Source organism: Barbatula barbatula, assembly GCF_947034865.1.
Source record: "Barbatula barbatula genome assembly, chromosome: 16".
In the NCBI taxonomy this organism is placed as follows: Eukaryota; Metazoa; Chordata; class Actinopteri; order Cypriniformes; family Nemacheilidae; genus Barbatula; species Barbatula barbatula.
In genome coordinates this window covers 6,598,494-6,613,848 of record NC_136779.1, presented here as the reverse complement: position 1 = coordinate 6,613,848, position 15,355 = coordinate 6,598,494, and the positions used below count along the sequence as shown (strand labels likewise).

The window sequence follows — 15,355 nt, the reverse complement described above, 5'->3', positions numbered from 1 at the left end:
TCTGCTCTCCCCGACTAAATTGAAGTTAAAGAGTCAGGCTGGATGGGGGGTTTGACACACACATGCACATTCATGTGAAGAGCATGGCACTTCTGCAGCGCTCTGTTGCACATACTTTAGTGCTGCACCAAGGTCCACGGACACCCCTCCTCTTAAGCGGGCGTAGCACTCAGCCATGTTCTGTCACCCTCCTCCCTGTTCCAGCACGGGGTCACACTTTTAATTACACAGAAACAGTAATCCCATCAGACGGATGGCAAACAGGCAAGACTTCATGGCCAATTGAATGATTACTGATGTTATTTGCTAAATTACAGCAAAATACAACAACACCGGGATTTGCGCGAGAAGCTGGCGAAGGCAGATGTGCCCTCCCGTCGAGCATCAGTGACGGAGATCAAGAAGGCGTGAAGACTGCAAAAGCCGGGTGTGTTTTAAATGAATAACATTCTAATCAGTGGGAGAAAACACAGACCCTTATTATCCGTTGCAGAAAAACAGAAACGAGGCCTCTACCGGACATTTCCAACCAACTTGGTTTGGTAAACCACAAAACAAGCGCAATTGAGAAATAAGTGTGTTCTTTTCTTAAAAGAGGGAGCGTGTTTGGTTTATGGGCTTTACAGGGCACCGCCGTTTGTCTTTGGGGAACGTCCCAAGAATCTACTCTTTCCTGAAAACTAAACACGAAGCTCCACAACCTTGCTGCCAGAGCCTATTCATCCTCTCGTTCTCTCCCTAACTTCTTTTGCTCTGCCCATGACTTCTGTCAACAATTAGCGGTCACCTCTTCCAGAGTCCCAGACCGCAGCACCCCAAGCGTTAAACTATGCAATCTCCCAATCAGCTCCTCAACATAAATTATAGCTTGTGACATTGCTTAGAAAAGAGACGTACCTCGATGCCAACGCATAAACAATTCCCATAAAATACCTTATAGAGTATAGGGATACAAAACTTGCAGCAGTCGGACTACCGACTGCGTGAGCGTTATGCCACACCCTATAATAAAGTCAATAAAAATATTTGTAGCCTGTATTCTTTGGCTAGCATCAGGGCCTGAGTGGTCACCTGTCGTGTTGCTTGGTGTTAATGCATCTCTGATTGGTGCATGTTCTGGCTGGGCCCCAGGGTGTCGTGTTGCATGCTGGGTAGCTAGACGTCATGCCGCAGTTGGGAGCAGCTTCTCAGCCCAAGATTGGCACAGTTAATCTACATTGATCCATTGGGGACGAGCCACACTATAACACTACACTAACATTTTCCATTTCGTAAAACACGAGGCAAAGGCAGAATTACGTCTTTGTGCTCCCGGACTTTAATTATTGTTTCTTAGGTACCATAAGGCAGAGGGCATTGGGTCACTGCTTAAGACAACAAGACTGCTACCAAATCCAATTATTTTAAGCCCAGCTCAAATTAGTCCATATAGAATAGCTGTTTAAAATACTTGTCCCCTACTTGGCCCTGATAAGACTGGCAGCTTCCCAACAAACCGGAGCAGTTGTATCTGGAGGCATGTCCATTGCTGTAAAGCGATCCAGAAAGAGCACACAGAAAACTTCCAAGCTGTTTTGTTCATGATCCTTTCCTGACTATTGGTCAATAGACCACAGCCTGCAGTTGTTCTTTCGTGAAGACGTACAAGATACTGAGATGGAACGAAACAGACCCTGGGGCCTCTGTAAAACAGCAAAACAGTTCTGCAAGGGGTTGCCAAGATATAATTTGCTAAATGTTCCAACCAGCATGCTCAAAGTAAGGGTTCCTGAGACATTCAGAGCTGGATTTTTTTTTAGTCTAGAAGGTGGAAATTACTTGTATATACATTAGCTTATTAAAACTAGGGGGCTTCAGGAAACACAGTCACTTCTGAGGAGTTCTTCAGACAAAAGAAACAAAATCACTGTCAACATAAAAATTTGCACACACTTAAGTAGTATCAGCTAGATCTGACCACAAAAAAGAAACACGAGTGTCCTGCTCAAGTGTGCGGTCACACTCCGGGACCCTGGTCCCAAAGGCGAGTGTGTTGAGTATACAAGTGTGTAAGGCTGAGGGCCACACAGCAGCTGTGAGAATGACACAAGGCCAGCTGCTTCCTCCATGGCTCCGATTTCCTGACCTCGCAGCCCGAGAGGCACACAGTCAGGTGACCAGATCTAAAACCTGCTTCACCTCATGCACACGCTCCTTAACCACCGAAGCCCAAGCTCCATGAGTAAAAAGGCATTGCACCTTTTTGCTTTCAACCCTGCACAGTGTTTTTTATGTGGTGGGATCGTTAAATCTGTGGCCGGGCACTGTAAACCGATGCCATTTTCCTCATAGCATTCTGTGACCACTGTGTTTGCATACCACAAATCTTACGTAACTGTCAAAGTGGTTTCTCACCAATGAGTCTTTAGATTAGCTGTGTTTGGAACAGGGGATATTCATCCCTTTTAAATCAATAGATACACCACCGTTCAATAGGTTGCTAAATATCCTCAATTTATCATAATTTCCTTTCAAATCTTAGAATAACAGTAAACTCGTCAAGACTATGGGTTTGTGATGTTGTGACTAAAAAACAATTTATATTTTAACCAAAGGTTCAACCAAACTATGCCTAGAATGTGCTAAAACGCAAGATATAAAACATAACATAAAGGCTCTTATTGTTTGCTCCCCCCTATTATTCTGTCCAAGTAATTTATTTCAATAACACATATTTAAATAAATGTTTCGGTTTTGTAATGAAACAAAATGTTGTCACTTTTTTATTTAAGTTTACAAACATTTACACATACTGTGTACCTTCAGGTGAAAAAGTTTAGAAAATCATGAGACAAGTTTCAGTCAAATAGTGCTAAACTTTTGACCCGCAGTGTTGATCCAGAGTGTGGGAGCCAAATGGATTGACATGCCTCAAGAGAGAAACAACAGATTTCAGTGTTTACCCAATAGAAAAAGAAAGAACAGTCTCCAGACCAAGTGACTTTCTCTTTACAATCCTCAAGTGGAAGTCAACACTGCTGTTAAAGGATTGGTCAATACCGATGTGCCCTTCAGAGGGATAATTAGATGGGCGGTAATGGGCACGCGGAGGTGACGCTGGTCTCCGGTGAGATGCCCGTGACAGTGGCCTCAGCCTTGCGTGCCTTGGGTAAATAGTAGCCTGTGTGCAGTAATTGTAATTTAATTGTATACCGAGGAGAGTTCATGATGAATGTCAGATACAACCTAGGTCAGTGAGGGCCCTACTACAGCTTGACTAGTCTATGTTCTGACCGCGAACCTGAGAAACCCACACAGGTGACGTCTGTGGCAATGATGTATTTAGTTTGTGCAATAGTCTTGACTGAAGGAGGTGTGTTAGGCCACGTTCTGTGAGCGTGCCTACGGAGCATAGCCCTCTTCCTGGCTCATTTGAAAAGCAATCCTGCCCTTCTGCTCCCAGTGCATCTTTTTGTCATTTGAGAGCTCATGCCCCATTTGTATTATCCACTGGGAGGGGTTGATGGGAAAGGGGAGGGGTTCGAACAACACAACTACAAGACTCTTCAAGACAATCACACACACACAGATCCACGCGCACTCTCCTTGACTAATGTGCCACAACACTCGTACATCACATACAAATTGGCCAAATGAATTAACCACGGCCCCTGGTTAGCGTTTCGAGCTTTAAATGGATTTTCCCTCTCCTGGTCTGCCCAATAATTGCATTTATCCATCTTGTTGAAGCACGGTTCACACACTTGCTTACATCATGCCAATCCAGGCAACATTTTCTGCTCCAATGGCAGGAGAGGAGGATATTTGTCATTGGATCATAACAGGTAATTCAAACAACAATTAGCTCCATGACTCCCCCGTATGTCAATGTCTGCCTCCCCCGCAGGCAGGTTTGACGGAACAAGGGGATCTTCTATCTCTCCCTAGAGCTTTTTGTCTTACTCTCTCTATCAACCTGCTTACTGAGATGAATTGGGCTCAGCTGCTCAACTTTTTACCCACGCCACTAGGCTTTAGAGCAAGCAACATCCCGAGTAAATGGGGCCTGCAACTATGCTGCTTGACTCTGCAATTTCTTTAAGCCCTTGCTCAGACACACTCGCACACAAAGAGACCGACACAGCACTTGTGTTAAAGGTTCCTACAGGGGTCATCTCTGCTCTCATGAGTGTTTGAACAGTAGTGCATTAGAGACTCCAGGACAATTGGGCTATGTAAACACTGCGGGACTTCCTTCCCTGCAGACCTTGGGCTAAGATGGTGCACTATTTAAACAGATTTGAATTCCTTAACATGCTTAGCGCTAAACATCTGCTCTCTTTTCTATCAAACACCGTGAACCATAGAGATACCACACAGGAAACATCATCAACGACATGAACGTCGTTCAACGCAACAAGACGACTTTTGTTGCATTCTAAGCTTTCGTGGAGCTTAAACAGTTAAACGCTGGAGCAATTTTTCCTCAGTGACCAGAAATCTGTCAATTTCACGCCACCTGCCAAAGCAAGCAATTTATCTTTACTGATATTTGAAAAATGCAAAGCATGACGGTCCATAAAGATACAAGGGCCGTAAAGCTGCAGATAACTACGCATTCTAAAGGGCACCCAGACGAACGTCACGTCACCGTAGTCACTTGACTATTCCATACCAGCAGCGCTTAAACTGATTGCTGGCCAAAGAAAACAGCTCCGGGTTAGGATTAAACTCCGTTTCCTTATAAATCACTCCTACTCATCACTAAATCTTTCCGTTCAACAGATAGCCAGCAGCGAGAGATCACTATTCACTGTGACTGGCGAGCAGTCATCGTCTCTATTTAACTCGGACGGCTGCTGAATTACACATCCTCTATGTCAGTGTTCAGATCTTAACACCGTGAAAGAGCATTCTTTGCAATCGAACACCATATCTGCCACCTCTGGCTTCCACTGATCAGACCCACAGAGCCCTGGGGCATTTGGCCAAAGATACACCTCCATTCAATTATACCCCTCTCACAATGCAATTGACAATTCGCTCAGCGAGGGAAGTCAATTCTCTCCGTTTGGAAATCGACTGCACTGAGTGTTCACACTGTCCTCTAATGAGATGTTGCCTGCGACCGTTAATCCAGAGTAATCCTTAAGGATGGAAACATCCAAACAAACACGACAACATTTATTACAGTCAATGGTAAAAATAGGTAATGTCTGAACACTGAAGATCATTTTATTATTTTATTTATAGCTCACGAGACATAAAATTCTCAGAAATATTTCATTTTCAGTTTTCACTTTGTCTCAGATGTTTGGCAAAAAATCTTAGGAGTAAGAAAAATACAGATGTTAATCAGTGTATGGTAAAACGGAGGTAGATAGAATCATGTAAAAATGTGATGAGGTTCAGATGGATCATATTAAAATATCTGACATTTAACCACAGTCTGAGACACTCTTCTTAAACTATGCATTAACATATATTGTAAGTAGAAAAGTTATATAGAGAGAAAGATCTGAGAAAGTCTTTAGCAACAATCTACATCTGATCCATTATATCTCACTGCAGTCTAGCAGAAATCACTATGATCTCATTAGATTTTATGTTTTTTTATGCCACTTTTTATTTCTCCCTGAACGCATCAACAGGACAAAACTGGTACCCCATGTGACAAGCACAACGCTAATCAGCTGAAATGTTATCTATATTGTCTGACAGCCGTTCAGTTGCATATGGCCAAAGAAATAAAAAACTCAACCCGGAAAACACAAGACTACAAAAATGCCATGTCACACCTATTATTAAGGGTTATCTGCAGAAGCAGAAAGGCCTAAAATACATGGCAGAGTTTAAAGTTCAAAAGCAACTATCTATTCTCTTCAAACGTATACAAATATCACCCTGTTGTACTTCTAATCTTTATATAAACCCTGATCAGTAGATTAATTTCCCTTTACCCTTGTAGAAGTTGAATCTCTTTCACCTTTCCTCAGGTTCTAAATGCAGCCCATTTGCTAAAAACAAGCATGAAATAAACTCATTAGTGAACACACACTATAGGCCCTGTTCACAGCTTATCCCATTGCAATTAAAAGTTTAATTAGAAGATTAAAAATACATGGACTGAGTTTAATCACCTATTACTTTCTCAATTATGTGCTTTAGCCATACAAAAACCCTCCCGACGTATCTACAGGAATTAGTGCAGATTATCGAAGTAAACAGGATTTTACCTTCTACAAAAGAACATCGCAGAATCTCGGTTTGCAATCGTAAACCAAAAGACCGACTTGTCGGCGTGAGACCAAATTAGATGACGTTCTTATCAAAGTGAAACATTTCGCAGCGTTCACAACGGACTAATAAATACATAAGCAGAATAAACTGGATGGGCTAAATCTTTTTTTAGAAGTGTCTTTAACGTAATGACAAATGCAACACGTCCTACTTTTGTGTTTAATATAGATCCTGATTTGTTGTGGAAAGACGTTTCAATGAAACGCATCTTAGACTTCCTGTGTGAAAAAAAGGTAATTGTCGGATTGTTTAATGAGAGCAGCTATAATATGCACTAGTCAAAATGTTTATTCTGTACTACAGGTCCACTGACACAGTGGTAAGATGTTTTAAAGTCTGATAATGATGTACACACCGAAAATAATCATGACTGCATGCTCGTGAGCACAAGATATCCACACACACACTTTCAATGGAAACTCAAGCACTACTATCATTAAGCATACAAGAGTTGATGGCAGCGCTAGAAAGCGTATGCGTGTGTGCACTTTGGCCCAACCCAAGCACGTTCCAATCCAAACAAAAGCCCAGTGCAACCAAATTCCGCCAGCCTCACTCAAGCCTGTCCGCTGGAGAATTTCCAGGTGACATTTTGATGACGAGGCGGGAATCAAGAAGCACTGATAACTTACCAACTTTGCCCGATTTATTAAATTAAAAAGAGAGAAAAGCCACACACATGGTCTGTCAATCACGCATGACTATAAACTTGGCACCTCCTCTTTGTCTTTTCCAAAGCCCTGCTGTGTTTTTTCTTTTACTCTTTCTTTTTCCTTCATAGATAAATGTGAGGCCTGGGGGCTCTATTGTTTGGACATCTAACCAGGAACTGTCGCCAGTCTCATTGCCCCCATATTAGCAGCAATTATGCGCTCTATTCAGACCGTCTTTGTGCGTCTCCCCCACTCTTCCAAGGCGGGCAAATCAGGCCCGCTTTTTCCCGCTTTTCCTAATCCCCTGCTCCGATACATCACGCTGTACAAGGCAACTTCTCTAAAAAGAAGCAAAGGAAAATTCCTTTAGAGATGCTGATATGCCATCTTCTAGATCTCATTTCTCTTAATTTAACAATGTTTACAACATTTACTGCATTTATAAATAATGCATGTAGATGTTTACTGCATTTATTAATAATATATTGTAGATGTTTACATACTTATAGATTTATAATCAAGGAAATTTAAAGATTATCTGAAATAATTGATTATACAAATATTTAAAATATAGTTAAGCTTTTAAATTTAAAAATACAAAAATAATATAATTTATAAGATTGAATTACTGTATATGCATAAAATACATAAATGAAATAAAAAAATGTAAGAACTGATTTGCATTTAGTCATTAGTATGTCTATTAAAATGGACAATTATTGTAATCAAAAAATGTATGTCACCACCAGACCAATTCATGGATTTCTCAATACATTTCTTGAAATCAATCATTATTAAAGATTAACGCATTAAATGGTTTACGATACCAAAAATACCATCGGGCTCCCCATCATAAATATATTTTCTCATAACTCTCATACAGCTGCACTGGCCTGTTTGATGCATGTACACAGCAAGAGAGAGTAATTCCATTTACATAAACCCTCACCATGCAGGCCAAAAGCAGGACTATATTTAACAGATGACAAAAGTTGCATTCCAGATGTACAGTGCGATCTTTGTGTTGATCTTTGTGTATGGAAATAAATGGTGAAGAGGAGAGAGAGGTGAGGGGTGGGGTCAACAACACACAGCTGCTAAGCCAATGCAGCACACAATTTACAACAGTATTTACCAGATGTAGGACAGCACTGGCTTTAAAAACAAACATATTGAAAACTTATCAGGAGGAAAAACAAAAATATAGTACTGTAAATAATGACTTCGATAATAGAATTAGGGATGCACCGATATCTACATTTTGGCCGATATCGATAACTGATAATCTTTGTCATTAAGCTAACCGTTAGTTCTCTTTTTCCCGAGAATCATGTACCAGGCTTGCACTAGTTAAAGATTCTTTAACCTTCAAACTTTTCCGATATATTTTTTAGTTAATAAACAAATTAAAGATGTTCTTCCAGAGCAACCCAGAAAAATGTTCTTAATAGCCACACGTCTAACAGGTCTCAAGACAGAAAGCATTCAGACAGCAGTCTGATTCCAACAATATGCTTTTCTTACTATAATTTACACTTACAAATACTGTCTCTACATCAACAATGTTTTGCTAATAGCAGTAAGTGAATGATCACAACAGAAAGACAGTACTGTACTTTTTATCTGTGAGCAGCATGCAACTGAAGTTTATCCATAATAAATTATTTATGATTTATCGGCTGTAATATATCGGCCTAAATTTGATTATCGGCCGATACCGATATGGCCGATCATTTATTGTGCATCCCTATTAAAAAAAGCATATTGATGATTTAATTAAACTATTGCAAAACATTGGGTATACATAAAATTTGCTTTAAAACCCAGCGTCACATGTCTGAAGCGAGACATAGGAAAAAGAAATGCCAGCCTGCCAAAATCATCAACGGCAGACAATTGAGTACAAAAACCCCACATCTCAGTAAATATTTACAACACAAATCTTTTCCATTCATTTACCAAGCACTAACAAAACCGTACTGTACTGTTTCTTTCACTCCCCCGGACCCCCTCCCACCCCCACATCTGCGATTCATTGACTTTACAATTTACCACATGTCGAGATGGGAGAGGTCGGGACTCTATCTGAATCACGACACAAATATGCGAGTGATTTATTGTTTTAAAAACCATGGGCCGATTTAGTGCAACTGCACTCTTCCTGAGCATTACTTCTATTGGCAGACCATGAACAATTACAGTTTGGACTAATTAAGCCCAGAGAATGTGCTGCGCGCCACTAATGTCTCACAGGCCCCGCTTTCAGTTTAATGGTGCCAAACTTTGCTCCCCAACTTAACTCTCACAAATCCAAAACAGATTGCACTTTTTATGGATGTTTATAAAGCCCCTCCAAAACAGAGTCGGTTTCAGTTTTTTTTTTTGCATGGTCAGGGGAGAGGGAGGAAAAAGAAGAGGAGGAGAAAGAGTGATAGAGGGACAAAAGGAGTCTTGCCTCCATTATTCTTTATAAGCAAATGTGATTTGCAAAACAAAAGGATGGCAACCTTTTAAATAAACTAAGAGTGTATTTTGCGGTGAGCGGCACACAAGCTGAGCACGTAGCACTGCGAGCCCCCCGCGGATAGCAATTAGGGGCTATTAACATGTAAAGCCAATTTGATAAGGTATGAATCTATCCCCGTAAATCCGTATTAAACTATCTTTTGCACCTCACACGACAGGCTATTCAACACTGAAGCGACACACGCATAATCCATACGATAAACCTTTGTTATCGACGTCTAAAAATATTCAGCCATGGTTTATTAAAATACACCCAAGACTACACAAGGAAAAATTAACCTTTAACAAATTCACAAATAAATTGAATAAATTGTAAATTAAATGTAATATTAAAAATATAAATAAATGAAAAACTATATTTTAGGACCTCCACAAATTTTAAGAATCATCTCGTTTCGGAGAGCGGAGAGCACGTTGGGTGTTGCGAGATTTCTTTTTTTACATTTTGTCCCTTTTTAAACTACGCATAATTATACGTTGAAATCTGAACCCCCTGCCAAAAGTCTGCAGGCCTCAGGAATTATGGGGCCAGGGGTGGCGTCAAATATCTTAACATTCATAAGTCAGAGAGGCAGTAAATAAACCCAGCGGATTTATGGGCACAAAGCCCCCTGCCAGAACACAACCTCCCAGACCTCTGCGCTACCTCTCCGCAGACCTGTTGGGGTGTGATTTCAGCCTACAGCCACCAGGTTAACCCAGCAGCTTTCTAACCACAACAGACACACAGAGCGTGTCCGCAGCTGTACGTCTGCCACGCAAACCCTGCTCTCAATAAAAGAGGGAAGAGTGGTTATTGTCTGGGGTATGTCACAAAGAGGGAGGGGAAAAAAGGCAAACCCATTTTAGATGTAACTTCATATCAAATTGCTAAACGCTTCAAAATCATCATATGGCTTTTAGGATTTAGGTAGTTAGAAAAACAAACTCCCCATTATTGAAGTTCTCAGAGGTCAGACGATTAAAGATGTCCCCACTTTCACTCTCTCTCTCACACACGCATCAGAGCTGTGGGGAAAAATATTTCATCACTATTGCAAGAGTGCGCCATAGAGGAAATTAGCAGCCATAGGGCTATGAAAATAAAATAATAATCCTTTTAAAAAAATGTCACATTTCCGATATCAGTCTTGACTTCAACATCAGCATCACACACTATTAGTTTACATCATTCTCAAGTAGCAAATGTATGCTGATCACAAAACACTGATGTAATAAATTCATCCAAATGCTTAAAATTAAAATGAAACTGAAATAATTTGCCTGCAAGCTTGTTGAGTAAAATTTTGTTAAAAAGGATGGAGGCAAGATGCATCAAATCCGGACAGCAAAAATGGTAAGAAATCTCAAAATCACATTGTCGGCCGCTAGCCTCAACAAGCCCCATGCATTTGTTAAACGCAGAGACAGCTGATCGATGGTCAGGTGAATTATTTATTCTCTACTTAAGTAATGCGTTTATGAATACAACGGCTTTCAACTTCAAAGCGGCGTGGGTCGGACGCCCAGGCAGCTCGTAGGTAGCATACCTCAATGCAAAGAAACGAAGGTGAGGGGGTACGGCGCAATGTCAAAGACTAAGATCTGTAGGCCCGGTTACAGTGAAAGATCAAACATTACACCATACAGCTATGAAGCAATTCACAATTTCTATCAATATAATATTTAGGTTGGAGGGCAGGAACAGACCTGGACTGACTCACACATTGGGAAATAGAAGAGGATATATCAAACAATGATCCTACATTCACGGGAGCTCACTAAATATTTTCTCAGAAGCCAAATGAATAAGCCAGCGGTTTAGTCAGGTCTTCGTCTCAGCAGGTAGAGGAACTATTAGACTATGAGCTCTGGTAAAGGCATCCCTAGGAACACAAAAACCTCTTTCACAACAGCTGCCTTACTACTATTGTTAAAAATATTCCTTCATATTCCTTTCCAATACATGCATATTTGCTGTTTATATGTGAACGTTTATGAGTGCATGTGCATGGCTTTAACAAAATCAGATCTACAGCAGCCTCAGAAAATGCTAGATAGAGAACATCATTATCAGTAAGTGAAAAACAGATTCAGCAAGAAGGAATCTTTAGGGTAGCATGCAACGGCCACAACACGGCAAACACAAGCATTCAGTGATCTCTCTATGAGAATAGTTCATATTCCTAAAACACCTGACATAAAATCCTAAATTTAGAGCACTATTTTATTCACTACATTCAATAATTTGGGGATGGACGGCATGGTATTTTTCATATAAAAAGTCCCACAAAATAAATTGCCTTTTTTCCTATTGGTGCACATTTCCCAGTAATGATATATCAAAATATGACCTATTATTAAAAATATATATCAAGACTTATTATTTTTGGTACAGGGAAAGCTCGACACCTTGCTAACATGCAAACCTTATGAACAATATTTAAAATGTATTTAAACAGAAATATAAGGCATATATACATTACACGTTATTAAAGCTATTGCATCTTCTTAAGTCCATCATGCCACGACAAATAATGTCTACACGAATTTAAAATTGATTACATGTAATCCGCATGTAAAGTAAATATTGACTCACTTACAAAAATATTTAAAACACCTGACACGCCGCATGATATTTTACTACACTCATGTCAAGCACTGTATGAGCAATACTTGCATTTCATTCTGACAAATTCATAAACTGACATTCTCTAATTATCATAAACATTTCCCATGATGCTCTTCAGCATATTTTTTTTGTTTGACATTCCTTATTTAGCAAAATTAAGCCGAGAGAAATTATCACCTCTAATGTTTGGTGCACTCTGGGACAGTGAAATGCTTTAACAACCGAAAGCCTTGTTTTTTAACGAGTACAATAAGAATAATAGTAATAACGATAATAATAATAATAATAATATACCGACATTAATAACACTAACAATAAATTATACATACTTTCAGGTCGGGTCGAGACTCCGGAACATACTACAAACAAAATATCTAATCTAAAGCAAACAAGCTTTGTACGCAAGCATACTAAATATTTAAAGAACACTTTAAAAACACACGAGTCTAAAGGACACGGCTGCTGGGAATACAATTAAAATAACAAAAGGAAATTATAACAATAAATCAAAAGTTCCTACAGCAGGGAAAGTTTGTGGACGACGTGAAAGCACACCATGACAACTATGCAGGCAGCTCGCGCTGGTCCGACTCGCGCGCACTCGGTGCTCGCACAGGGCAACAGTGTATACGCGCGAGCGGCATGCCACTGTACACCACGAGTGAACTGTGGCAGAAGTTCACAAGCCAGCACCAAAACAATCCCTAAACATGAAAGCCGTGCCGTGGCTAAGTGCGTGTGGTTGTAGAAACACGTTAAAAACACTTACTGTGCGCGCGGTAGGGGAGAGCGATCCGTTCGGGAGGTACGGGCTCGTGAGGTCGGGAATCATTATAAATGGATAGCCCGGGTACGGTGGGCTCTTGAACAGCCCTCCATCTTGCCTTTTCGCAGCTAACATGGCGGGGGGAAAAAGAGGAAAACTTTTATAAGTTACACTCCAAGAACTTTGTGTGTACGCTTAGAAGCAAGGGGAGCTAAGGAAGTGTGTTGTTGTCCGGTGCAAAAAGTGTAAAAGACAAGACGATTTAGAGAAAACAGGAACTCACCATCCTCTAAACTTTCTCTTGTTTTGTCTCGGAAACTTTCAGATCTAGGCGGAGGCCGTCTTTCCGCCTTGAAATGCAACGAAACACAGGGATTGCATTGAATAATCACAGTGGGTAAATCGTCAACTCTTTTGCAGCGTGTTTCCATCGCACATTTTCCGCGTTTAGCAAACAAAAGTGCGTGTAAACTAATGCACGTTCGCTTCGAAGTTTATTTGTCACTTACCTCGGAATCCGAAGAGCTGTTTTGATTCGTTTCCGACTCGTTTACGAGAGAAGACTTGACATCTGCTAAATCCCTTTCTGCAGAGGAGTTCTCCGAAATTTTTTCCTCCTGCTCGCCTTCGTCTTTGAAGGAAATCATTTCATCGTTCGCACCCAGATCGTCCCCTCCACCGCCGTTCAGCTGCGGCATTTTTCCCGAGGAGCGCTAATTTTGCGGGGGGCCAAAAACACCGAAAGTTTTTAAACCCTTGATCTTGGTGTGATCCCCGAATCCGGAGTTTAAGTTTAGGGACTTGCACTGGCGTTTGGCTGGATGGGTGCTCAAAACTCAAAAAGAAGAGGGCAATCTTGGCAGAAACAGAAGCCGTAGACGGAGCTGAGGCGCTCGGATTGAGGGAGTTGAAGTTGGTCGGAGTGGTTTTCAGTTCAAAGGCGGCGCTGATTGACAGATAGAGAGGGATGGAAATAGAGAGAGTCTGGATTCGGGATTATTGACAGGGAGAAACACGCGAGAAAAAAACTAATGAGATTCAAACAGGGAGGGACTTGAAGTGACGTTTTCATAAATAGAGAGGGGCAGGAAAAAGTATTGGAGGGGGAAAGGGCTTGAACGAGAGAGAGAGAGAGAGAGAGAGAGAGAGGAAAGGAGCTTTTGGAGAAGAGAGCAGGACAGTTAAAGCGAGTCGCCCTTGTTTGCTTTTGTACAGGAATGAATGGAAAAATAGGCGGAAGACACTTGTGAAAATCCGCGGCAGCCTACGTGTATCCGTGCGGTGAAACAGCACACAGCAAGGCATCATATGCGCTTCCTTATTTTCTCCCGTTTCAATACTCACTAACCGCAAACATGAACTAAATTTGAAAAAAAACCCTCTACATTAAACCTGTTCATTATATACATTTACTTTATATTAAAATTAGGATTGTTTATTTGTTTGTATACATACATCAATATAACTTTTTTATTTATTTATATTAATAAATGAGTATTGTTTAAATGATCTATATCTTACTATACGTTATCTTTATATTATACTTATATTATACTATATATATACGTGTGTGTGCGCGTGCGTGCGTGTGCAATGGGCTATTATTAAGTCTTGAATATAATATATTACATTCAAGACTTCATAGCCTATTAGAAATGGTGTTGAGACGGACTGAGCGCGCGCAGACGGGTTAATTGAGGCCGGGTAACCTGTATTCATTATGAATAAAGACGCGGGGGGGGGGGGGGGGCGGGGGGTTATTCTTTCTCTGTCTTTACTGCAAAAATGCGAACACAAAGTTTTTGGCGCTTGTTTATGTGCAAATGCATACTGGCTGGTAGATTATTACTATCAAAGAAAATAAGTATGAATATAAAAATAATTTGGCATATAAATATAAATATGCATCCAATATTTTTTTATTGATTACTGTCTGATTGCACGTAGCATTTTTAACATTCATATTACCTGACTAGTTATTTATTTAAATAAGAGATTTATTTAAACTGTTCTCAAGGATCACACAGAGGGCTGAAGAATGTTTTGTAAACGAAATCTTACCTTCATTTCATAAATGGCAACCACTGTGGTTTAGCCTTTGTGATAAAAAAACGCTAGTGTTGATATAATGCATATAAATATACACAAAGCGCATATATATATAATTCCATACTTAATTTAAAATGCATTGTATAGATGTAAATTGTATAGAATAGCATTTTATTTGAATAAATTCAAACATAAAGAAGATGATGCCAGCTTGCAACGGGATATATTTGTATGGTAGGTACATATAAATAATATATATTATTTTGCTTTGATGAGGGTACAGGAAATTGTTTAATAAAACAGGATTGCATAAATAAACATCCTTAGTTATGAGTCAATTTAGTTGAATAATAGCAGTATCTAAAATGTGTTGTCAGCAGCTGAAGGTTGTCCCGTTGCTTTTTGGCTTCGGAAGACTGGAACCTGCAGATACCAGACCAAAACAGCTGAGCTCCTGTAGCTCGCATCTCC

General features: G+C 40.2%; 1 protein-coding gene across 10 annotated transcripts in view; it reads right to left on the bottom strand.

Moving 5' to 3' along the window:
• Positions 1 to 13,883, bottom strand: part of tcf7l2 (transcription factor 7 like 2) — a 78,859-nt gene extending 64,976 nt beyond the window's left edge. For 3 of the 10 annotated variants that reach the window (XR_013787752.1, XM_079476266.1, XM_079476267.1), the window contains exons 1-3: positions 13,345 to 13,856; positions 13,119 to 13,185; positions 12,839 to 12,963 (exon numbers count right to left, since the gene is read on the bottom strand). Coding sequence is in view for 9 of the 10 variants with exons in the window: in XM_079476266.1 (XP_079332392.1) it covers positions 12,839 to 12,963; positions 13,119 to 13,185; positions 13,345 to 13,533 (381 nt within the window). In the remaining variant the exon portion in view is untranslated. Of the gene's footprint in view, positions 1 to 12,838; positions 12,964 to 13,118; positions 13,186 to 13,344 lie in introns of all 10 variants that reach the window. The other 7 variants (XM_079476270.1, XM_079476273.1, XM_079476268.1 and 4 more) reach the window with 4 other exon arrangements.
• Between the last annotated feature and the right edge of the window lie 1,472 nt (positions 13,884 to 15,355).